The 23,394-nt window shown below is 43.3% G+C and overlaps 1 protein-coding gene across 2 annotated transcripts in view; it reads left to right on the top strand.

The window, feature by feature from the left end:
* The window catches only part of NCKAP1 (NCK associated protein 1), a 77,590-nt gene extending 54,439 nt beyond the window's left edge, over window positions 1-23,151 (top strand). The window contains exons 17-31 of one of the 2 annotated variants that reach the window (XM_069983063.1): window positions 1,170-1,302; window positions 5,800-5,952; window positions 6,834-6,973; window positions 8,374-8,505; window positions 9,851-10,069; window positions 10,409-10,539; window positions 12,090-12,187; window positions 14,466-14,559; window positions 15,514-15,596; window positions 17,515-17,595; window positions 18,612-18,705; window positions 20,051-20,167; window positions 20,268-20,377; window positions 20,694-20,783; window positions 22,105-23,151. In XM_069983063.1, the coding sequence (XP_069839164.1) occupies window positions 1,170-1,302; window positions 5,800-5,952; window positions 6,834-6,973; window positions 8,374-8,505; window positions 9,851-10,069; window positions 10,409-10,539; window positions 12,090-12,187; window positions 14,466-14,559; window positions 15,514-15,596; window positions 17,515-17,595; window positions 18,612-18,705; window positions 20,051-20,167; window positions 20,268-20,377; window positions 20,694-20,783; window positions 22,105-22,221 (1,792 nt within the window). In that variant the 3' untranslated portion in view covers window positions 22,222-23,151. The remainder of the gene's footprint in view (window positions 1-1,169; window positions 1,303-5,799; window positions 5,953-6,833; window positions 6,974-8,373; window positions 8,506-9,850; window positions 10,070-10,408; window positions 10,540-12,089; window positions 12,188-14,465; window positions 14,560-15,513; window positions 15,597-17,514; window positions 17,596-18,611; window positions 18,706-20,050; window positions 20,168-20,267; window positions 20,378-20,693; window positions 20,784-22,104) is intronic. The other variant, XM_069983064.1, reaches the window with a different exon arrangement.
* The last annotated feature ends 243 nt before the right edge of the window (window positions 23,152-23,394 follow it).

Below are 23,394 nucleotides of genomic sequence, written 5' to 3'. Positions count from 1 at the left end.
AAGAAACATTGTATACTTACCAGCCGTGCTGCTTGTGATCCCACATGTTTCTCCAGTCCTCCCTCCGTCGGCTGTATTCTCCTACTTATGTTAGTTGTTATGGAGGAGGCAGGGCCTGAAGATACAGCCAGAGGACTTGAGACCTGAATGTCGGATCACAAGCAGCGTGGATGTAAGTATAAGCTGCATGTGATCTAGAAACTGACAGCTGTTTACAAAAGACGATGTGTGGCCAACAATGCAAAATTTTAATGCCTGCTCTGAAGATCCGACCAGTCAAGGTTCAGGTGTTTCCCACTCGTCGGCTAATCGCTGTCAATTTTACATGGGACGATTATTGGCCGCAGGAGCGTTTTTAGCAGAGATCAATAGTACAGGCAATTTTAAGAAACTTTGTATTAGGCTTATTAGGCAAATATTCCATTATCTGCATCAAAAAAGACTTTTTCCAGGTCCCCCCTCCCTCCTCTCTCTCATCCACTGCTCATTATCAGCAAATCTTGACTGTTTTACATTGGGGCCCTGTCTGTGCTATGGAGGGGGGAGGAGGGAGATTAGCCGGCAGCAGAGAACAAAGGATTACACAGCAGGACCCATGTAAAAGCCGCTATTCAGAGGTCAGAAAGGTCAGTGCTGACTTCAGAGGAGATAGCCGGTGATGTAGCTGTAAATTAACTTTGTTGTCCTGTTTTGGTGCCTCATCTCCCTCCACCCTCCATAAGAGAACCATGAAGACAGGGACGAGAGCTTCAAACTGCTTTTTCATAATAAAAATGCATTTTTTGGCTAATCAACCCAATTACAAAGTTTCTTAAAATCGTCTGTACTAGATTTGTGCAAAAAAAAAATAAAAATTTAAACGACAGTGACACTTTAAGCTGAGACTTGCTGTTCTGTGCTGATCATTTCCCAGCAGTGCTTTTATCACAGTGAGAGGTAACACCTGTATATAAATAACAGAGATGCACACAATAGCTGCTGCTCACAACCGAGCATCCCCCTCCCTGCTGTATAAACATCCCTGAGCATGCCCAGAAGCCCTTTCTATCCTTTATGAGTACAGTCCATGTGCATCAGTGATCGGGTCTTCTGCATTCTAGATTTGGTGCAGTCTGAAGAATGACATTCTAGTTGGTGTTTATTTACTTCTTTTTTTCTTTTGTTTACAGCTTTTACAGTCGAGCATTTGAGAAGATGTTCCAGCAGTGTTTGGAGCTGCCGTCACAATCTAGATACTCAATCTCCTTCCCTCTCATCTGCACTCACTTTATGAGCTGCACCCATGAACTTTGTCCTGAAGAGGTAAGAACTTTTACTTACTCTACTTTTTTTTTTTTTTTTTTTTAAATCAAAATTTTAAGTGATGCTGTCACCCCAGTTTTCCTGTGTGCTGTTATTGGCACCATCATTTACAGATAGTGTCACTAAGGTGGGACTTAGCATCCCTTTCTCTGCTTAGGTCCAGTGCTGTTATTCAAACTCCCTCTGTGATGAGGCAGGGAGAGGGCGGGTTCAGCAGATGCTAAGCCCCGCCTTAGTGACACTGTATCTAATGGTGCCAATAACAGCACACAGGAAAACTGGGGTGACAGCCTTAATTCAAAGGGTAAAGTCATTATTCTGTCTCATAAAATTCTAGTCTCTAAAATACTATGTAATAAATGCATATCCAGTTATGAGTTATAACAGTTAAAGGAGAAGTCCCACCAAAAGTATTTTTTAATATGTTATTACTTATGGAAAGTTAGACAAATTTCTAATGTACATTAATAATGGGAAATGCTCATATACTAAGGCTGGGTGGTATACCGCAAAAATACCGATACCGTCACTGGCGTCGGTTAACCGACTTCAACTTAGCCAGGACGGTAATTGCGGTATTTTTGTATTTTTATAAATACGCTCGGGCGCTCGGACGGGACTGTGCTGGTCCCCCCTCCCGGACCAGTCCTGTCCGATTGTATGTGCAGGGAGGCGGCCATGTCAGAGCTGGAGGTGGAGGAGCAGCACTTAGGAGCAGCTGACCTGTCATCTCATCCCCTCAGTAACAGTACAGGAGTGTAACATAGGAGGAATAATGTGCTGCAGCAGGCAGGATAACTTATAGCTGTGTGTGGTGTCCTGCCTGCTGCAGCACATCCATTCCTCCTATGTTACAGTCCTGTACTGTTACTGGGGGGACTGCAGTCATACACCCATGTCCGCCCCCCCCCCCCCCTGTACAGTCATACACCGCTGTCCACACCCCCCCCCCCCCCCCCGGTACAGTCATACACCCCTGTCCTCCTCCCCATACAGTCATACACCCCTGTCTCTCCCCCCACCCCCTGTATAGTCATACACCCCTGTCCTCCTCCCCATACAGTCATACACCCCTGTCTCCCCCCCCCCTGTATAGTCATACACCCCTGTCCTCCCCATACAGTCATACACCCCTGTCCTCCTCCCCATACAGTCATACACCCCTGTCTCCCCCCCCCCTGTATAGTCATACACCCCTGTCCTCCTCCCCATACAGTCATAGACCCCTGCCTCCCCCCTACAGTCATACACCCCTGTCCTCCTCCCCATACAGTCATACACCCCTGTCTCCCCCCCCTGTATAGTCATACACCCCTGTCCTCCTCCCCATACAGTCATACACCCCTGTCTCCCCCCCCCCCCCCCTGTATAGTCATACACCCCTGTCCTCCTCCCCATACAGTCATACACCCCTGTCTCCCCCCCCTGTATAGTCATACACCCCTGTCCTCCTCCCCATACAGTCATAGACCCCTGCCTCCCCCCCTACAGTCATACACCCCTGTCCTCCTCCCCATACAGTCATACACCCCTGTCCTCCTCCCCATACAGTAATATACCCCTGTCCCCCCCCCCCCCTGTATAGTCATACACCCCTGTCTCCCCCCCCCCCCCCCTGTATAGTCATACACCCCTGTCTCCCCCCCCTGTATAGTCATACACCCCTGTCTCCCCCCCCTGTATAGTCATACACCCCTGTCTCCCCCCCCTGTATAGTCCGCACTGCATGCCGGCCGGGGACAGGAAGCACCAGGAGCGTCGTGCTCCCTGCGGGGTGGGGGAGGGCTGACGCGGCCAGCATGCCGTGCGGACCGGGAGCCCGTATGTGGGAGCAGAGAGCGGCGGTGGCGGTGAGCGGCGGGATAGTTAGAAATTGGAAGCTTGGAGGAGGGGGAGCGGAGGATGGGGTATGATGAAGCCCTTGTGATGAGCGGCGGCGTAATGGGGATAACACATGTACTACTCCCCCATCCTCTGCTTATACTATGAGCAGAGGATGGGAGGAGTAGTACTGTGTATATGTTCCCAGCACCGAGGGGGGAGGTAGATGCACAGGCACCTCTCTCCCTCCCTGCTCGGTGCCCTCCAAATGTATTCATTGAATACATTTATGGGATACTTTGGGGAGCAAGGACACTTCAAGTATTCAAAGTATTCCATAAATGTATTCAATCAAAACGTACTGTACATAACAATATTTTTACATACACATCCATTGATTCAATAGAGTGTCCAGCAGGGGCGCACTATATATAGAAGTCAATGGTACTCATTGACTTCTATATATAGTGCGCCCCCTGCTGGACACTCCATAGGAATTACACCCTTCGTCGTGATGTCACGGTTTCTGAAAGAATTCTAACACTCCATGATCTAATAAATTAAGGGAAATAGCAGTATATGTGCATTTCCCATAATTAATGTACATTAGAATTTTGTCTTAAGTTCCAAATTTGTCTAAAGTTCCAGAAGTAATAACATATTGAAAAAATAATTTTGGCCTGACTTCTCCTTTAAATTGAACAGTGCACTTTAGGCTGCGTTCACACGTACAGGATCCGCAGCAGATTTGATGTGCAGATATCAAAGTAACTAAGTAAGTAAATAACTAAACACGGCATCCAATCTGCTGGGGATCCTGTACGTGTGAATGCAGGCTTAGTGAGGAATTGTGTGTCTGTCTATATGTAATTCATCAGCAGAATCTTATTGTAAACAGTAAAATCTCTGCTCCCAGCATGTTCTTTGTTGGGCGCTCAGCAGCCGCCAGCTATGTTTTTCTTGGAGAACTATTTAAGAGTCATCCATCCTTTGTGAGATATTAAAGATGTAAAGCTAAGCAGTACAGGGCAGGATGAATAATGGTTTAGCAGCTACAAACAGAATGATCATTTATTATAAACTAGTTCTGTATGCTCCCATGTGTAAGACAATAGGTGTATATGTGTTTTTATTTTTGTTGTTGGTAGTTAAAAACACACAAGACAGTGACATAAACCTAAAAGACATTTACCAAGACCGCAGTTTCATAAGTTCCAAAGCCTGCTGTAACTGCTTCTATGGATTCATTGTGGAGTGCATGCCTCTATATATCCAACACCTCTGAGATTGCCCTTGTGGCCACCTTAGAAATGTATGCCAGTTTAGAGGTGCTATGTGTTAGTCACAGTTTACACTATAAGGGTGCCTTCACACGTACCAGAGCCGCTGCGGATCCATGTACTGTGAAGGTCTGTGGGGGTTGCATATCTGCAGTGGAAATTTCATTTCACTGCGGATATGTAAGCCAGCCCCTTTAACCCCTCGCCCCGGCCAGGAGCATACATTATCTGCTTGGCGCCGTGGCTGCAGTGAAGCTCCCGGCTTTACACAGCTGCGGCGCCGAGCAGGTAATGTATGCTTCTGGCCGGGGCGAAGGGTTAAAGGGGCCGAGTCACATACAGGCAGCAGAATGAAAATTCCGCTGCGTGTATGCGACCCATTCAGCTTCAGACTACCAGGATTTCGCTGCAAATCCGCAGTGTGAAATATGCTGTGGATCTGGTACGTGTGAAGCTACCCTAAATTGTAGTAAATGTTGGAGGCCACACCCACTATTTTGGAGTTGGCTGAGGTGGCGTAACGTCCCCAAATGTCACAACTTTGCCACTTTTTGATGCCTGGAATCAGGTACAAATGCATGATAAATCCCCTTCTCCTCCTTCAATTGGTCCTAGTGGTGAAGGGAGGTGTAGGGGTTAATATATTCCTGGTCATTTAGAGTAGATAATCTAGCATAGGGACTAGTGGTAATATCGCTGGCAGGTTATTGGGATGAAGGGATTTCTGGGTACAGTCCTGGTTGTCTAGGATGGTTGTGATCATTATTAGAGATGAGCAAACCTCAAGCCCGGTCTAGTTCGTCCAAACTCTCTGCATTGGTTACCTGTAGCTGAAGCCACTAGTCCTAGGGAGTCCTGGAAAACATGGATACAGGTCACAGGCCTTATACATGTTTCCCAGTATTCCTTAGCAGTGTCCGACTGGCCCACCAGAGGACCGGTGGGCCCCCAGCTTTAGAACCTGCACCAACACTGACTGCACCATTTTTCACTGGTTCTTCATTGGAGGGCCCCCAGGATCATTTCCTCTGGTGGGCCCCAGATACCCCAGTCCGACACTGCTCCTTAGGGCTGCATCCAACTTCTTTAGCCACAGGTAATCAAATGCCGAGAGTTTGGTCGAACCAGAGCTTGATCGAGGTTTGCTCATCTCTATTCCTGATATGATATCTGGGGCTCAGTGGGTAAGTCGCCATCCTGCTGTGACAAGAAATGGAAGTTATAATCTCTCAGGCTGAGTGCATCCTTCTCCCCGTTCTTGTCCTGCACTGATGTCTATACAATGACACCATTAATAATGCTTACAATGTGTTCAGAATACATGTGCTGCTTTGCATAAGCTTTGTCTTCACATCTGTAAGGTGCAGCCATTGAAATACTACATTATAACTGGCAGATATACAATTTGCCTAATCTTATAACATTTCAGAGACATCACATTGGAGATCGCAGTCTGTCTCTATGCAATATGTTCCTGGATGAAATGGCGAAACAAGCGCGGAATCTCATCACGGACATCTGCACAGAACAATGTACCCTAAGCGATCAGGTGAAAAACCTTATTTCTTGTCTATAAATGTTGTGAGGAAAGGCATATAGCGGACATTGATCATCTCTAAGAGTGCTCATCAACAGATGATGCTTTTTTTTTTTTCTAAAACAGTGCCACCCCTGTGCTCAGGTTGGGTGTGGTATTACAGCTCAGCTTTATTCACTTCAGTATAACAGAGTTGCAGTACTGCATAGAAACTAAGGCCAGTTGTAGCATTGTTTCTCGATGAACGCGGCTATGTTTTTGTAATTCTAGATAACCATTTGGGTATTTATCCACATGGGTTTTACAGGTAAAGGATTTAATACTTCATACTGGATTAGATGTAAGCAAAGCAATGTGTTTAAAGAGGTTATCTCAAGAATAAGGGGCCATTCACACTACGGAATTTGGGTGGAATTTTAAGCGGAGCCCCCTTGAGGTTCGGCCTGTTCCATTGATTCAATAGGACGTATGTTGGCACATATACCTGCATAGGAGCTGTGTACACAAAATAGGAAAACTTTAAAATGCATTAAAAATGGTCCATAGCCTCTTTAGACTGGTTGGAAAGGTTTGCGTATGGCTGTAAATGGGGATGACTGACCTTTTTAAATAGACAGAGATGCTCTTATAAATGTTTGTGCTTCTAGTAACAAAAAACCTTTAAAAATTGTATTTATTTCTGAGCTTAATTGTATTTTAGAGCTAATTTTTATTGTTGCATTTGAGAAGTTGCATTTTCCTTTTTTTATTCAAGTTTCTATCTTCTATCTAAGAATTGTATCTTATTACTTGCGGCTTAGACTGCCCACCTGAGTAGATCCTATTATCATAAGATGCTCGGGTTCCAAGGATTTATTCTTTCCTTTCTTTTTTTCGTCATTATTCAATTGTAGCTACTGCCAAAACACTGTGCCAAAACAATCAGTCAAGCAGTGAACAAAAAGTCAAAAAAGCAGACCGGAAAGAAAGGAGAACCTGAGCGAGAAAAACCCGGGGTTGAAAGCATGAGAAAAAATAGGCTTGTGGTTACAAAGTAAGAGGCTTTTTTTTTTCTTTTTGCAATTACATTTGGTGTTTTTATGATTAGATTTCTCATTATCAGGTGGGGGAAATGATAAATGTCTGTATGTATATTGTGTCGTCTTGTGTGCAGGCATTCTCTCACTCTTGTACATCTCTTTGCGCTTTCTTTCTCAAGCACCCTCTTGATTTCTTGTGCTCTATTTAGCAGTTACTTGTAGTATAATCCTCAGCTTTCTAGAATGTGTTCTGGTCACTGTAGTAAGTCATGCATCTATGTCTATCTATCACATTACGTTTTTATTACGCTAGGCTCACATCTATCTATCTAAGAAAAAAGTAAAAAGCAACACTGCTCTTATGCTGTAGTGGGTGCCGGGAGACCTAGGTCCTGACTGTAGACCGTACTGGTAAATAGCAACAGGATGATCCTGGGAGTGCCGTGGACTATCTTGTATCTATCTATCCATCTATGTTCCTGTCACTCTATCCAGATAATCGCTTGGTGGAATAGGTAGCGTTAAAAGGCAGCCGACATGCATGATATCAGCTGATTGTTGTCTTGCAACACTTTGAAAAAAAAACCGACGCCAATAGCGGCGGCAGCAGCAGCAGACTCCCAGTATCTCCTGTGGGCTACCTTTGACAATCAAAAGATTGTCTGGGCAGCTCCCTACTTCCCCTCCGCTTCTCCCTGCTTGCTGTCTGCGCCGTGTAATAGCACCGACAGCGAGCGGGGAACAAGGAGCAAGTAAACGCTGATCTGACAGGTCGGCACTCGCTTGCTCTTTTAATATCAGCCTGTCTAATAGGGCCCTTAGAATTTGTGTTTGGAAAAGAATAGTGGAATACCCTTTTCAACATTTAGGCAAAGCTGTCCCAATTTGTACCAGCCAAGCATATGTTAAAAGGACACTTTTATTAAGGATATTCCAAGACTAAACGTTATTCCCTCCCCCCCCCATCAGTACAGAGAAGGTCAGTTGTCCCCTTAGTGAATGAAGCCGTAGTGTGCATGACCGGCCACCACTCTAGTTACTCTCTTTAGGACTTTTGAACATGGTGCAGGTCAATGCTCAGCAACATTAGGAAGTACCCTAGAGAATGAATTGAGCGGTGACTACTAGCGATCAGTTGAGTTGGGATAATTATCCTCCCGGGGGTTGGACCTACACCAATCAGCTGGTTTACAGAGAACTTTTAATCCTGGCACATCTCCTTTGTTATAGATATGGCTACTGAAAGCCTATAGGATATTAGCCTTTATTATATACTGTGTGCTGGATACCTGGATATGGGCTGTATACCCCGCCTCACAGATGCTATGTGCCAATATAGAAAACATGAATCACAAGACATATATCATATTTTTAGTTACTCAGTTATTGTTCCTTTTCCCTTTTTTCTGTACAGTTTGGATAAGCTACATACTGCACTTTCAGAACTCTGTTTCTCTATTAACTATGCCCCTAATATGGTTGTATGGGAACATACGTTCACTCCCAGAGAATATCTGACCTCGCACTTGGAAATCCGCTTCACCAAGTAAGTGTCTGACACCTGGTATGAAGTTCAGGTTTTTCTTTTTGTTTTTTTTTTCCCTCATTAACTTCCCAAAAAGTAGAATTGCAGATCCGTCAGATGTCACATCCAAAAACTATGAAGGTATTTTAATGAAGTAAAGTGGTGTGTGAGGAATTCGGGGATTATCAGTTATATATGGGACGGGGAGATGCCTGAGGCTTAGGATGGAATGGATGGAAAAGAGAGGAGAGACTATGTGCAGGCTGGCTCACTGTTCAGTCACTGACATAATACAGATTGTCACAATATTACAGTGGAACACCATCCAGTCTAATAACTAATAAAAAATCTGGAATGGAGACCAGTTGGATTTCTTTGGCCTTCTCTAGAGTCACGTTAGTCTAAACAGAGCAAGGATCGTCCGTTTCCGTAGCCAAGGGTCAGGCGTTTTCCCATTACTCAGCTGATCGCTGCCACTTTTACTCAGGCCGATCGGCCAAGGGAGCATTTCTAGCAACACTCCTTCCTGTGTAAGAGGGGCTTTAGGGTATGTTCCCACTGGGCAGATAAGCTGCAGCCTTGATAAACTGGTACTGATAACTTATGGTTATTTCAGGGCCTGAAGGGGTTGTGCAGGATACTGGGATACTGTATAATAAGTATATATATTGACCACCACCATTTCTACAATGTGACACTATCCTAAGGCGTTCAGTTTAAGGATAGCTAATGGTTTATCAAACTTCGGACCTTTTGTCACCCAGACATATTAGAGGTTTGGGTGTTGAAACATGCCTCAACTGCTACGCTAAAGGGCCGAAGCGCTAAGCTATGCTCTGTATCTCTTTGTTTTATATGCGGTGTATAGGTATGTTCAGACTGAGCAAAAGTAGCAGAATTCTGCCTCCCTCACAGCGTCACTGTGATGCCTTGCTTGCCTCTGCTCTCCGCTTAAACAATTGACATGTCAATTCTTTGAGCGGAGGCGCGCGAGGCATCCCATTGACACAGCGAGGCAGGCAGAATTCTGAGTAGAGTCCATGGTGGGGGCTCCGTATGGAACTACACCTGTTTTACTCAGTGTGAACAGGCCCTATGGAAGGCGTGTATAGAAGGTGTCATAAACTTTCTAGAATTTCATACCACACTTGCTCTGTCCTGCGAGGATAGTGGAGTGATCACGGTCATTTTTACACAGGCCGATTATTAGCCAAATTCCCTTTTTTTTTTTTTTTTTTTTTTTTTTTAAGCTTGTCAATGTCAGGTGCCAAGCTACAGGAGAAGTCTTCAGCCCCTGGTCTTGTCTGAATTGTGACATTCCTGATACCGAGATTTAGTTCCTGTTCCTTTTACTTCCCCCATACAGGTCTATTGTGGGCATGACCATGTACAATCAGGCCACACAAGAGATTGCAAAGCCCTCGGAGTTATTAACTAGCGTAAGGGCCTACATGACGGTGCTCCAGTCAATAGAAAACTATGTGCAGATTGACATCACAAGGGTTTTCAACAACGTTCTGCTTCAACAAACACAACATCTTGACAGCCATGGAGAGCCAACAATCACCAGTCTGTACACTAATTGGTAAGTACTTACCATCATAGATTCTCTGCATGTCTGACTTCATGTTACCTCTTGTCAGGCAAGACAAATCTAACTACTTAACCCTTTATACCTCAAAATGAAATGAGTCTGTGCATACAGGTAATTCCAAATGGATTATGTGTGTGTGTCTGCGTGCGTGTGTGTGTGTTAGTGTATAATATACACACACGCACACCCATACACATATACTCTAGTTGTCCCTTTATAGCTCCTATATATGTACGTCACCCAATGTTTCTACCAATAAATGGCCTGGTTAGTAGTAAACAGCTTGTTCCCTTCTTGCAATCTAACCATGGTGCTGTATTTTACTTTCAGGTATTTGGAAACACTATTGAGGCAAGTTAGCAACGGTCATATAGCTTATTTTCCAGCAATGAAAGCCTTTGTAAATCTGCCTACTGAGAATGAGCTAACCTTCAATGCTGAGGAATACTCGGACATATCTGGTGAGTGACGTTAGGTTGGAGGATTAGTAGACAACAGCTTGTGCCTTCAATATCATGGAATGTTCAGCTGGATGGAAATGCTGTTTCAGTAGAGGAAGGAAGAGGTGCTTCTCTGAGGAAAATTATTGTGTAGGGAAATCCCTGATCTATACAACTATTGCATTTGTCCATAGGTCTGCCTGGTGCCATTGATATCACATTAAGGGTGCGTGTGAATGCACCCTAAAGGGGTTATCCAGGTGTAGAAAACATGGCCGCTTACAGAAACAGCACCACTCTTGTTCTCACTTTTGATGTGGGTTTTGCAGCTCAGTTCCATTAAAGTAAATGGAGCTGAATTGTGTTACCACACACAACCTGAGCACAGGGGTGGTGCTGTTTTTGCAAAAAAAAAAGTAGGTGTACTGGAGGAGCCCACTGCTGATTGTTTAATTTCCATTGCTTGCTGCTCTAACTTGTTGGAGGAGTTGAATAAAGCAGTGAGCCGGAGAGTGATGGGCTGAAGCTGTTTGCTTCCATGTCTGTCAAGCAATTAATGAGGGTGAGAGCACCCAGACCCCAACTGATCAAAAAGTTTGTCATCACAGTGTCCGAGTCTAAACAGGTGACCCCCTCTGCGATTATGGTCCATGCTGTCTGATGGTTATCCTGTCTGATGGCGTGCCAGATAAATATCTGATAAATGTAAGCTATTGCTTTTACGGTCTGTTGGAGGTATGCATATTCCTTAATATAGCGCCATCGAATGCACACAGTGGCATATGGCAGCTATTAGCTCCTGTAATTATATGTACAGCGTGGCATACATGTCTATTTCTGTATAGGAAAGTACAGGAGACTACACAGATTGTCGCTGCCGTGACTCAGAAAACAGCCCAGATCTTTGTTTCTTGGACTGAGATTGAGGATGAGGAGTAGAATACGAGTATTCTTGTATTCTTAGGCTCATCTGGCTTCTAATAATGTACAATCTATCCTGCTGTGAATTTGCACAGGCCTCTTCAGGACATCTAAATAAGACTGCTGTCTGACATCCAGGAGAGGCTCTCATGCGTGTCCATGGACAGACGTTGTATATTGCTCCTTATTATATTAACTTCACTCAGTACCAGGTTGTATAGAGATCTCACAGCACAGCAGCAGGATGCTGGGTCATCAGTATATTGAAAAGCTATTTCACAATGTTGATGGCTGAATGTATGTAATGATGTCCCCACATTGCAGCGGACCTGTACGCATACAGAACCACCTTCATCATTGTTAGCATGGAGAGACGAGAGCAGAGGCCAGCAGAGGACATGTATATTTATTTCTTCCAGTGTAGTCTCCAACAACTATCTTACAGACCGGATATCTAGAAATATGTCTGCCCCCACCTATTCCTACACAGGTTTTATGTATATATATCTTTTTATAAACTCTGTACTGTACATGTAGCGCTCATTTTACCACTAAGCATTTTTTCTTATTCAGGACGACTTGTCCAAGCGTTTGTGGTTGCTGAAGTTGTATATTCTGATCATAAACATTGTGTTCTGGTAATTCCACAGAAATGAGAGCCCTCTCCGAGCTGCTGGGACCCTACGGCATGAAGTTTCTTAGTGAAAGTCTCATGTGGCATATTTCTTCCCAAGTGGCTGAACTCAAGGTATTGCACCTATATACAGATGTTGTCATTCCAGGTTCTTGCACTCACTGGTGTAGTTTTATCCAAAGCGGTTTGGTCTGGTGACAGATCCTTCTCTGTTCTCATATATTGTGCACATGGACAGCTGTAAGATGCGGTCTTAGCTCTAACCTATTGTTTAAAGATCTGGACACTAAACCACAGCTCACATGCAAAATAGAAAGCTACTGTCCCTTCAGTGACCCATGTCCTGTCGGCCGAGAAGGATGAAGTCACTAAGGGCTCTATTCCACCAGACGATTATCGTTCAGATTATCGTTAAATCGCTCGAATCTAAACGATAATCGTTCGGTTGAAATGCAGTTAACGATTAACGACTGAACGGGAAATCGTTGATCGCTTTATAAGACCTGGACCTATTTTTATCGTTGCTCGTTCGCAAAACGTCCGCAAATCGTTCACATTGAATAAGACGTCGTTCGGTCGCTCGCAGTAGATACGAACGCAATAGCGAAGAAAAACGATCGCAAATACGATCATAAGTAACGATTATTGTTCCATGGAAATGAGTGAACGTTTTCAGGTCTTTCGCAATAGCGGTCGTTTAAAATCGTTAATGGTTAACGATTATGCGAACGATAATCGTTCGGTGGAATAGGGCCCTAAGTATTGTTGGCAGTAATCCTACCTCCAATAGTTGGCACCAGACATTCGGCTCTCTTCTGGAAGGGGTCCATTTGCATATTTTTCACCTCTGCAGTATTGCCTGTAAGGATCCTATTACCCGAGCCAATGGCGGCCCAATCAATACTGTAAACGATCTGCTATATCAGTGCTTGTTTACTGGACCTATCACAAGGCCCAATAATCGTTAACCAAGGGCTGCACAGACATTGTTAGTGGTGTCCGTGCAGTCTTGCCCAAACAGTTCACATCACCTGTCTACATTCCCGGTCTTCTCCTGCTCTTTGCTTCCTCCTCTGTCCCATGCGCTGCAGCTTCAGAGCGGCCTGTGTAGCGTGCAGGCCCGAAGAGGAAGCAGAGAACAGGTGAAGACCGGGAATGTCACAGGTGGTGTAAACTGTTGAATCGTTGGCCGCACATTGCTATTTTAGGTCTGATTAGGTCGATTTGGCAGATAATCATGCTTTCCTCATGCCTATACGCTGTGGGCCGCCATGCATTCCTCATACGTGTACACTGTGGGCCACCCTGCTTTCCTTATTCCTGTAGGCTGTGGGCCGCCATGCTTTCCTCATGCCTATACGCTGTTGGCCGCCATGCTTTCCTCATGCCTATACGCTGTTGGCCGCCATGCTTTCCTCATGCCTATACGCTGTTGGCCGCCATGCTTTCCTCATGCCTATACGCTGTTGGCCGCCATGCTTTCCTCATGCCTATACGCTGTTGGCCGCCATGCTTTCCTCATGCCTGTAGGCTGTTGGCCTTCATGCTTTCCTCATGCCTGTGGGCAGCCATACTTTTCTCATGTCTGTGCGCTGTGGGCCACCATGCTTTCCTCATGCCTGTATGCTGTGGGCCACCCTGCTTTCCTTATTCCTGTAGGCTGTGGGCCGCCATGCTTTCCTCATGCCTATACGCTGTTGGCCGCCATGCTTTCCTCATGCCTATACGCTGTTGGCCGCCATGCTTTCCTCATGCCTATACGCTGTTGGCCGCCATGCTTTCCTCATGCCTGTAGGCTGTTGGCCTTCATGCTTTCCTCATGCCTGTGGGCAGCCATACTTTTCTCATGTCTGTGCGCTGTGGGCCACCATGCTTTCCTCATGCCTGTATGCTGTGGGCCACCATGCTTTCCTAAAAGTTGATTTCTCCTCTTTACTCCTTGGTAAAGAGAAATAGACAATATTTCAGAAGCAAAGTCTAGGACCTGGGCCAAGATGCTCTCTTTTTTGGCTACATATCTCCTTTCTTCTGTGCACATATTTATTTCTACATAATCTATCAACTGAAGAGCATATAATCTAGTATAGGTGGCTCGCTCTCTGCCTGTAGGCAGTCTGTTAAAATGTCTGTCTGGCTTTATATGCATGACGATCCCACAGAGGTCATGCCACAGACATGTGCACAAGTGGTGAAATGTTGTGATTTCTTTTTTTTCTCTGGCATTCATGAAAATCGTGTTATGCGGAGAGTTGCTAAAATGCTCAGCCACAAAGGTATTGTCTGCCTTACACCGCCATGTTGTGAATGGTGCCAAAAAGGATCAGTCTTTTTTTTTTTTTTTGCAATTATTAAACAATTTTATATTAACCAGTTTAATGCTTTTACTTTGCAGAAACTTGTGGTGGAAAATGTTGAAGTGCTGACACAAATGAGGACGAGCTTCGACAAACCCGAACAAATGGCTGCACTGTTCAAAAGACTGTCCTGTAAGTGACCATCATGATGGAGGAGTGGATCCAGTCCTGTATGGTTGGGTTATTAGGCTCTGCAGCTTTATTCTTCCCCATTTTTTTTTTTTTGGGGGGGGGGGGGCGTTTATTAGACTACGTGTGATTGGCCTTTTGGGGTTTTTTGAGACAAACTGAAGAAATTCCATTGAACTCTGAGAGAGAAACACCACAGTTTGCAGAATAAAATGCCAAACCCTCACCATGCTGCGGTTTGGAAAAATAAAAATGAAAGTATGTATGGCATTTCATAAAATTTCTAACTAACAGCTAACATCTGGCAGCTGCGTTTTTACCACAGCGTTTGTTTTTTTCTTTTGCGAAAAGTGTAGCCAGTGTGAAACCAGCCTTTATGCAGTTCCAAGCTATGTTCACACAACGTAAGAGACCGGCCGTCACGGAATGGCCGGTCTCTAAAATGATCATCCAGGCTGGTACTGCAGTACCGGCCAGATGATCTTTGCAGCCGCAGAGTTCTGATGCAAGTGCCTCCGTGCACGCCCGCATCAGAACTCCCCAATGCACACTATGTAGCCGCACGCTCCATAGTGTGCACTGACAGGGTTTTCTGCGGCCGCAGAAAACTGACATGTCCGTTCTTTGCGGGGCCGCTAGGGATCCTGGCCGGAGCGTATACTATGTGTATATGCTCCGGACGGGATCCCATAGAAGACAGGGTAACGCATCTTTTTGTAAAAAGTACAGCCATTGTTGCTGATCACAACAACGGCTGTACTTTTACGAAAGATACGTTGTGTGAACATAACCCTAATCTGCATTGCAGCTCAAGGACTTTGCAGTAACTCATGCATCTAAGTAACATTTGCATCTATATAATGTAACCTCTATGTATTTTTGCAGTACGCAATTTTCAGGTGTCACAGTGTAATATTTCTTCCTGCACTTAGAATGGTATTCTCCTTTTTGTTCTAGCTGTAGACAGTGTCTTGAAGAGGATGACCATCATTGGCGTTATATTGTCCTTCCGCTCACTTGCACAGGAAGCCCTCAGAGATGTAAGCATTCTGTCTTCTGTTTCTTTCTTTTATTGCTTTGGTCAATTTATAATTTATGAAAGTATAATAGGAAGGATGAAGGTCCTATATGTTTAATCCCAATTTCTACTGTTCATGGGGGCCGAAGTCAGTGCCCCAACCTATAGAGGTGAATGGTTGATAGCTGACATCTCCTATCATTTCCATGCACTGTAAATGGGCAACAAGGACCCCATACAGGTAACTCACTGTGGGAACACAAGAGCTGTTTTTATATGAACCAGGATAGAGATGAACCTACTTAATAATAATAATAATAATAATAATAATAAAAATAAAGCATGCTTAGTCTTGCTGTGGGAGACACGTTGCGCTCTTGATCTCTGATTGAGATTGTTCACTATGGGCCGGTGTATAATTATGTACTGCGCTCGTCTGTCTCACATATATCAGAAGCAGAACAGACGTCTTTTGATGCCTCAGCTGTTCTGATCTGACTCATCCTCTTACATATTACAGTCTGTGAAGTGTGAAGAAGAATGCTTGTGATAATGTTCATGCTAGGATGCCATTGTTCAGCTTCTTGAAGGCTTTCCCTCTGCCATGTCATTGCATCAGATATTCAAGCCCAGTTAAACCTATGAGGAATCTGTTAATCTCCACAATACCTGCACGTATTACTTCATGTTAAAGGCTCAACACATACAATCCTGTTAAAGGGATAACGTTGTTATAAAAATAAATTATATTTTTATATACATATGCACTTACGGTTAGTGGCAGCAGTAAGAGGCCACAAGGCTGCCCGGCACAGTCGTGGTGCCGGCAGCCTCTACAGTGGCAGCAGTGACTGCTATCACCGCTCTGTGCTGGAAGTGACTGCAGTGACTGCTGGCACCGTGATGTCGGGCAGCCTCGCCCCTCACACCCCACATCGGTGCACTGTATTATTAGAATACAGTCCACTAAGGAACAAACTCCTTGCTCTGAATAGTGATAGCGCTGTTTGGCAGTGTAGGAACAAAGCAGAGGGGCCGTGTCGCTGCCATCCAAGATGTATTAAAAAATATTTAAAAAAAAAAGTATATTACAAAGTAATTGTCTTGGCAAATAAAAAAAAAAATTGCCTCAGTCTCCAGAGTACCCCTTTAACAGGACACAGTACATGCCTTAATTTTCTACTATTACGTGGTTCGACTTTAGGTTCCACCACTGCATTAACCTGGCACGAACAGAATGGACTACTTCCTGCTCATTCACAGTATTGATCTGGTCATGGAAGCCTTGCAGAACAGCTGATCGGTAGCGGTGCCCGGTGTTCTCTTTGCAATGGTTATTGGATAGGTCCAGGATTGGGGAAAGCCATTTGTGGTCATCTGAAAATGGATCAATACCACTCCAGCAACATAGTCAAACGGCGTAAAAAGCTAAACCCACCAGGAATCAGTCTTACTTATTCACTTAAACCAATGCGTTCATCTTCTTAATGTGAATGAGTCTTTGGGTGACTGACAACTGGTGAAAAGAGTGAAAAGGATGATGCATTAGAACTCCAATGTCACAATTGTAGGAAAAATCTATAAAAATCAAGACCATTTTCCATATGACAGAGAAGAGGGTTATCAGGGAAGGTGATACAGCAGCCCAACAACACCCGTGCTACAGCCCCTTGGTTCTGGGCCACGTCACCTACAGGCAGAGCAATAGAAATATAAAGAATATCCTGCATTTCACGGCTTTGCAAGACGCTTTAATCTTCCATCAGTTTTGTGATGTGTTTTGAGAACCTCAGACCGCCCTCTTCTCTATGCTTTTTGTTCTGTCAAACCATGTCTGGTATTCTACTTGATCATTGGAATCACCTACTTATTAAATTTACAGTAAATGTCTTATCTGCTGATGCCAGGTATTCTAACTTGATCTTCAATTCTGATTTCAGGTCTTATCTTACCACATTCCTTTCCTTGTAAGTTCTGTTGAAGACTTCAAGGATCACATTCCAAGGGAGACTGACATGAAGGTAAAAAAAATGAAGAAAAAAAAATTTAATTCAACCTGGCACTGTTAGAGCTTTCTCTGTGAATGTTCTCTTGCTGTGCTCATATATATACATTCTTAGGACCTGTAAAGTCTGGTACCATTCATGTATGTGTACCTGATCACTAGGGATCCAACCACTGGAGCCCCCATACTGATTAGAGAACAAGACAAAATTGTCCTCTGAATGAATGGTGCCCACTATGCATGCCCAGCCAGCGTTCTTTATTTAATGGACCACCAATCATTCCCAAGTTCAGCACTTGGCAATGTTAGGGAACCCTTTTAGAGCAGTGCTTCTCAAACAGTGAGGCGCCCCCTAGTTGTTGGTGAGGTCCAGCTGGGGAGCCAGTTTTCACAAAAGTAACTATGATCTGCTTAGTCCTTTTTCTGTTTGCAAAGATCTCCATTTTAATAACATTATTAATTTATTTTGAACTTTATTAGTATCTAGAGCTTGGAAGATAGGTGTAAGGCAGTCCTAGCATTATTTTCACCTTTTAAATGGACTTTCACCACAGATAATGAGGCCCAGGAACCCTCTTGGTCAGTCTGGCGAGGCCCAGGCATTGCCTTGGTCTGTTGGGTGAGGCTCCAGTAGAAAAAGTTTAAGAGGTACTGCTTTAGAGAATGAATGAAGCACTGGCCACATATGCGTGGTGTGCACCATTCATTCTGGGGAGGGATTGGTGGAGGCTCCACCAGTTAGATGCCCAGGACAAATTGGGAATAACTTCCTAATTTAACTTCTGTAATCTGAAGAGTTTCAAAACCTTGACCTATAATTCTAAGGAATATTGTGCATCATGTCCCTATGACCAGTCTTGCTTGTAGACTTAAACCCTTGAATATATATAAAGGCTTGGGGCCATTATTTATACAGATAAAGACCAATGGAGTTCGGTACCGAGTAGTATTGTGAGATTATTATAGCTAAAAGTTTACTTCTATTGCAGAATAAAGTACCCTAAAACTTTTTGCTTCACCTTTTCTTTGTAGGTTGCAATGAATGTATATGAACTGTCGTCAGCGGCCGGCTTGCCATGTGAAATAGACCCAGCCCTGGTTGTGGCATTGTCATCTCAGAAATCTGGTATGCATGTACTCTCTCTTATACATGCATAACCACACTGATAAAGTAGGGGGTAAAGCATTAACCTGTTGTTTTCTCCCCCCCCCCCATTTCTATTAAGATTTTATTTTTACTTTCTAAACAGACACATTGGTTCAGTATTTAGAAACCTTTGGTTGGCTTTGTGGTTTTTCAGTTTTATTAGTTTTCATCAGGAGTTTATCTGTTTGTGGTTGAAGCCACATTGTAATCATTATAAACCATGAATGAGACGGAGGCAGCGATGGCGCAGATCTGGCTTTTATTACCCAGATTCACAGTGAAGGGTTTTCTTTAAAACAACATACTTGATGTATTTTGATCAGCATAGCAATATTTATTTTTTATATATAATTCTTTTCACATTTTTAGCTCTTTATTTCTTAACAATCTTTGTTGTCTATATGCACATTGCAGCAGATTATATGTGATTTATGGCAGCTGCAATAATAGAGCATTAGGCTATGTTCACGTTTACTGTATATGTTTGCATACCGATTGTGTATCCAAGACATGCACATTCGTCTCAGTGGGCCTATTGTCATATACTGTCATTTTGCGAAACTCTAAAGACATCTATGCTGCAATATTACTTCTGTTTCATTTTTGAGCTCATACTTGTGGACTTTCTTTAAACAATTTAAAAAGCTTGGTTTGCATAGTCTTACTTTTTGGTACCCATTAGGGATGGTCCAAATCTGCCGAGGTTCGGGTTAGTATGAACCCGAACGCTCGGCATCAGATTCCCGCTGTCTGCCCGCTCCGTGCAGCGGGTGAATACAGCGGGAGGACCCCCTGGAAAACTGGGATACAGCCTATGGTTATGGCTGTATCCCAGTTTTTCAGGCGATCCTCCCGCTGTATCCACCCTCTCCACGGAGCGGGCAGACAGCGGGAATCATTTCCGAGGGTTCGGGTTTGTACGAACCCAAACCGAACCAGGTTCGGACCATCCCTAGTACCCATCATCACTGCGGCCAGTGACTGACTACAGTAGTTCCATTAAAATGCCTGGTAATCAGTTGTTCTCTGCTAATCATATCCCAGTCTACACAGCAAAGCTTACAGGCGAGCTGCAGAAATTGGGTAAATGTCAGCCATGGCTAGTGTGAAATTGAGACCTAAATATATATATCACACCACCAAAAAGTGTTGTTGTTTTTTTTCGTAGACTTTATATGCTTAGAAAAACCCTTGTGTGTTGTCAGATTACGTGCAAACTACTCATTGCAGTAGATACTGGAATCTCTTATTACTCTTAATAGGAATTTATAATGTGGCAGACATGGCACCACGCTTTAAATATTTTCCTTTTGATTCCCGCCAGAAACGATCAGCCCAGAGGAGGAATACAAAATTGCCTGTCTTCTCATGGTGTTTGTGGCCGTTTCTTTGCCAACCCTGGCCAGTAACGTCATGTCACAATACAGCCCGGCCATAGAAGGTATTGTAATGTTATCCTGCTGATATCCAGTAATCCAGCAAGCTGTGCTGAAATACCCGACAGCTGTGCACAGTCTTACCCGTGTGCCTTTGGTCCTTAGGTCACTGCAATAACATCCATTGCCTGGCAAAGGCCATCAACCAGATTGCCGCAGCCTTGTTTACTATTCACAAAGGGAGCATTGAAGATCGTCTTAAAGAATTCTTGGCTGTACGTATATCTTGTCCTTTTGGAGGGTTTTATCTTTTTGTGCTTATCCTTCTAGTTTTTGTTTAGTGATTTTTAATAATTGGATATGGAGAGAATGAATCTGTAGGAACTTTCTGCTTCCTTGTAAACATTGGTTTGCATCCATTTTCTAAAATGTCTTGGTCTTCTCTAATGCAGAGTTTGGGAGGTCAGCTGGATTCTTATGGGGTTATGTACCGCAGCAGTGGCTTATGGCAGAATTTCAGACCCGATATCTGCTTGTGACAATATCTGGGATTCTGAGGACATAATTCCATAATCTTTGTTTTTCCCACAGCTTGCATCTTCCAGCTTGCTGAAAATTGGCCAAGAGACAGATAAAACAACTACAAGAAACAGGGAATCTGTTTATCTGCTGCTAGATATGGTAAGCTGAGAAGCAATGATCTGACATATTGCTTCTGTGTTTGTCGCTGTAAATCATTTAAGTTAGTAAGTAGAAGGAATTCTGGTTAGATCCTGCCATTGTATTGTCAAGGAATTGTGGCCCAATTTCTAATGTTCCCAGGATTTGTGTCAGATCTCACAGACCCTACAATGCTCCATAGACCAGGTTCACATGTGGCTGGTAAATCTGAACACTGGATGCAATGCTTCAGGTATCCCAGCCTCAGGCTGACAATGGGCTATGGCACTTGACTTCTGTATGGGTTCACATGGTTGCAATAGTTCAAAAAAATGATCCATGGATCATTTTTTGATCTGGCATAGTTGTCATCCAATGTGGTTTTGCCAGATCGGCACAAAAAGTATTCAGGAGGAAATTTATCAAACATGTTGTAAAGTGAAACTGGCTTAGTTGCCCCTAACAACCAATCAGATTCCACCTTTCATTTTCCAAAGAGTCTGTGAGGAATGAAAGCTGGAATCTGATTGGTTGCTAGGAGCAACTGAGCCAGTTTCACTTTACACCACGTTTGATAAATCTCCCTCAATGTGTCTTAGCTGTTACATGATCATCCATATGTGTGTAGTATCACATTAAATTGTTGATAAATGTTTAAAAAGTGTCTATTAGAAAAAATGTTGACACTACAGAGACATGTCAAAAGTTTTGATTGGTTGGAGTCTGAGGGGGAGATTTATCAAGCATGGTGTAAAGTGAAACTGGCTCAGTTGCCCCTAGCAACCAATCAGATTCTACGTTTCATTTTCCAAAGAGTCTGAGGAATAAAAGGTGGAATCTGATTGGTTGCTAGGGGCAACTGAGCCAGTTTCACTTTACACCATGTTTGATAAATCTCCCCCTGAGTGTTCACACGGCAATCAGCAGAACGAGTGTGAGAGATCCGTGCTACTCCCTGCTCTGTGTCTGTCTGACCTGGACTGCCCATAGACTTACATTATGCGGCTATCCAAGTCGTATAACACAGAGCAAAGAGAGAACACGCTGCATGCAGACTTCTCCCAACTCGTTTTCCTGATCATGGTCTAAAAACACAGACCCTGACTAATTAAAACTTTTGACATTTCAAACATTTTTTTTTCTAACATCTAAATTCTGGGGTTCACACATGCTGAGCTCACATTGATCAGCTGATCGCCAGGCAGACATCATGTAAATAAGGGTCTGTTCAGGTAACTGAAGTCTTCCTATTTATAAAATGAGAAAAGAAATCAGCAGTCTTCTTTATAATGCTTCTGTTTGTATGTTACATTGACCTATTTATATTTCCCAACAAAAACAGATTGTGCAAGAGTCGCCATTCCTGACCATGGACTTGCTGGAGTCTTGTTTCCCATACGTCTTACTGAGAAACGCCTACCACGCAGTTTACAAACAGAGTGTCACATCCTCCGCATAAATATTTGCTCCATGAAAACCTTGGCACAAGTATGTATCGGCTCGCCATCATCTTCTGAAAACTGTGGAGTATTTTTGCTTAAATGGTTTGGAAAAGAAAAAAAAAAACGGTTTTGTGACTTAAAAACTCTCTTTCCCCATTCCATTGTATTTTGACCAGTGGTTTCTTTATGCAGTCGTACTACCAGATAAGCTTGGTTGGTTGCACTTCACTACAATATTAAAGAGAAATAAATAAATAAAATCGACAAAAAAAAAAAAACTATAACAAAAATATATTAAAAAAAAAAAAAAGTTTTTTGTTTCTGGACAGTTACATGCAAAGAATCAAGAATAGAGGGACAAAAAACACAAACACTACTTTTTGGCTGTTTTGATATTTGATCATGCAAACTATTGCTTGTTTATTTCAGAAACCTGTATTTAGTGATTATTTTAGATGGTGGTATAGGTGACATACATTTGTGTGTAAATTATTTCATATAGGGAGAATTATAATCTGTACCTTTTATGTTCTTATCGATACCGGTTTGGACAGGTGATTCTGTGATTTCTGTGAAGTAATTGCATCATTCGTTTCTTCCCCCTCCGCCCCAATGCATCTCTCTTTATATCCGAACAAAAAAAAAAAAAAAAAGCTAAGGAACATTTCTCCATACAGAAAACTCCTCCCTGGTATTTTAAACAGCAGCAGCAAATGTTGTTTGTAAAAAGCATAGTATAACTTTTTTTAGACTAATTTCCACAATGCTACGTTGGCATTAACATTACCATTGTACCCTGCTATATGGTATGATAAAACATTCTTATGCATTTATCAAATGTTGATACATTGTTTTTTCCCTTTAACCACTTTTATATGTTTTAACTTTTTGAAATTCAAGTGTACCTTCCATAACATACAATAAACACTAGACTGTATCGAAACAAAGCGTCTGCTCCGTGTATACTTTTATCATGGGTTTTTTTTACACACTGGTTATCATAAGTATCTGGAAAGTTCCATGATCGTATTCATATACCGCTATTATCCAAAGGAGATAGGAGAAATACACAAAAATGCCAGGAGCATGGTGCCTTGTGTAATACTGTTGTGCCTTGTGTTATACTGTCACCTTGGATGCCCTTGGGCTTTATGCATATAACCCCACTTATAGGGGTAGCTTGTGCTGTC

The sequence above is a fragment of the Dendropsophus ebraccatus genome, chromosome 9 (genome assembly GCF_027789765.1).
Source record: "Dendropsophus ebraccatus isolate aDenEbr1 chromosome 9, aDenEbr1.pat, whole genome shotgun sequence".
Classification (NCBI taxonomy): domain Eukaryota; kingdom Metazoa; phylum Chordata; class Amphibia; order Anura; family Hylidae; genus Dendropsophus; species Dendropsophus ebraccatus.
This window is presented reverse-complemented; position numbering and strand designations above follow the sequence as displayed.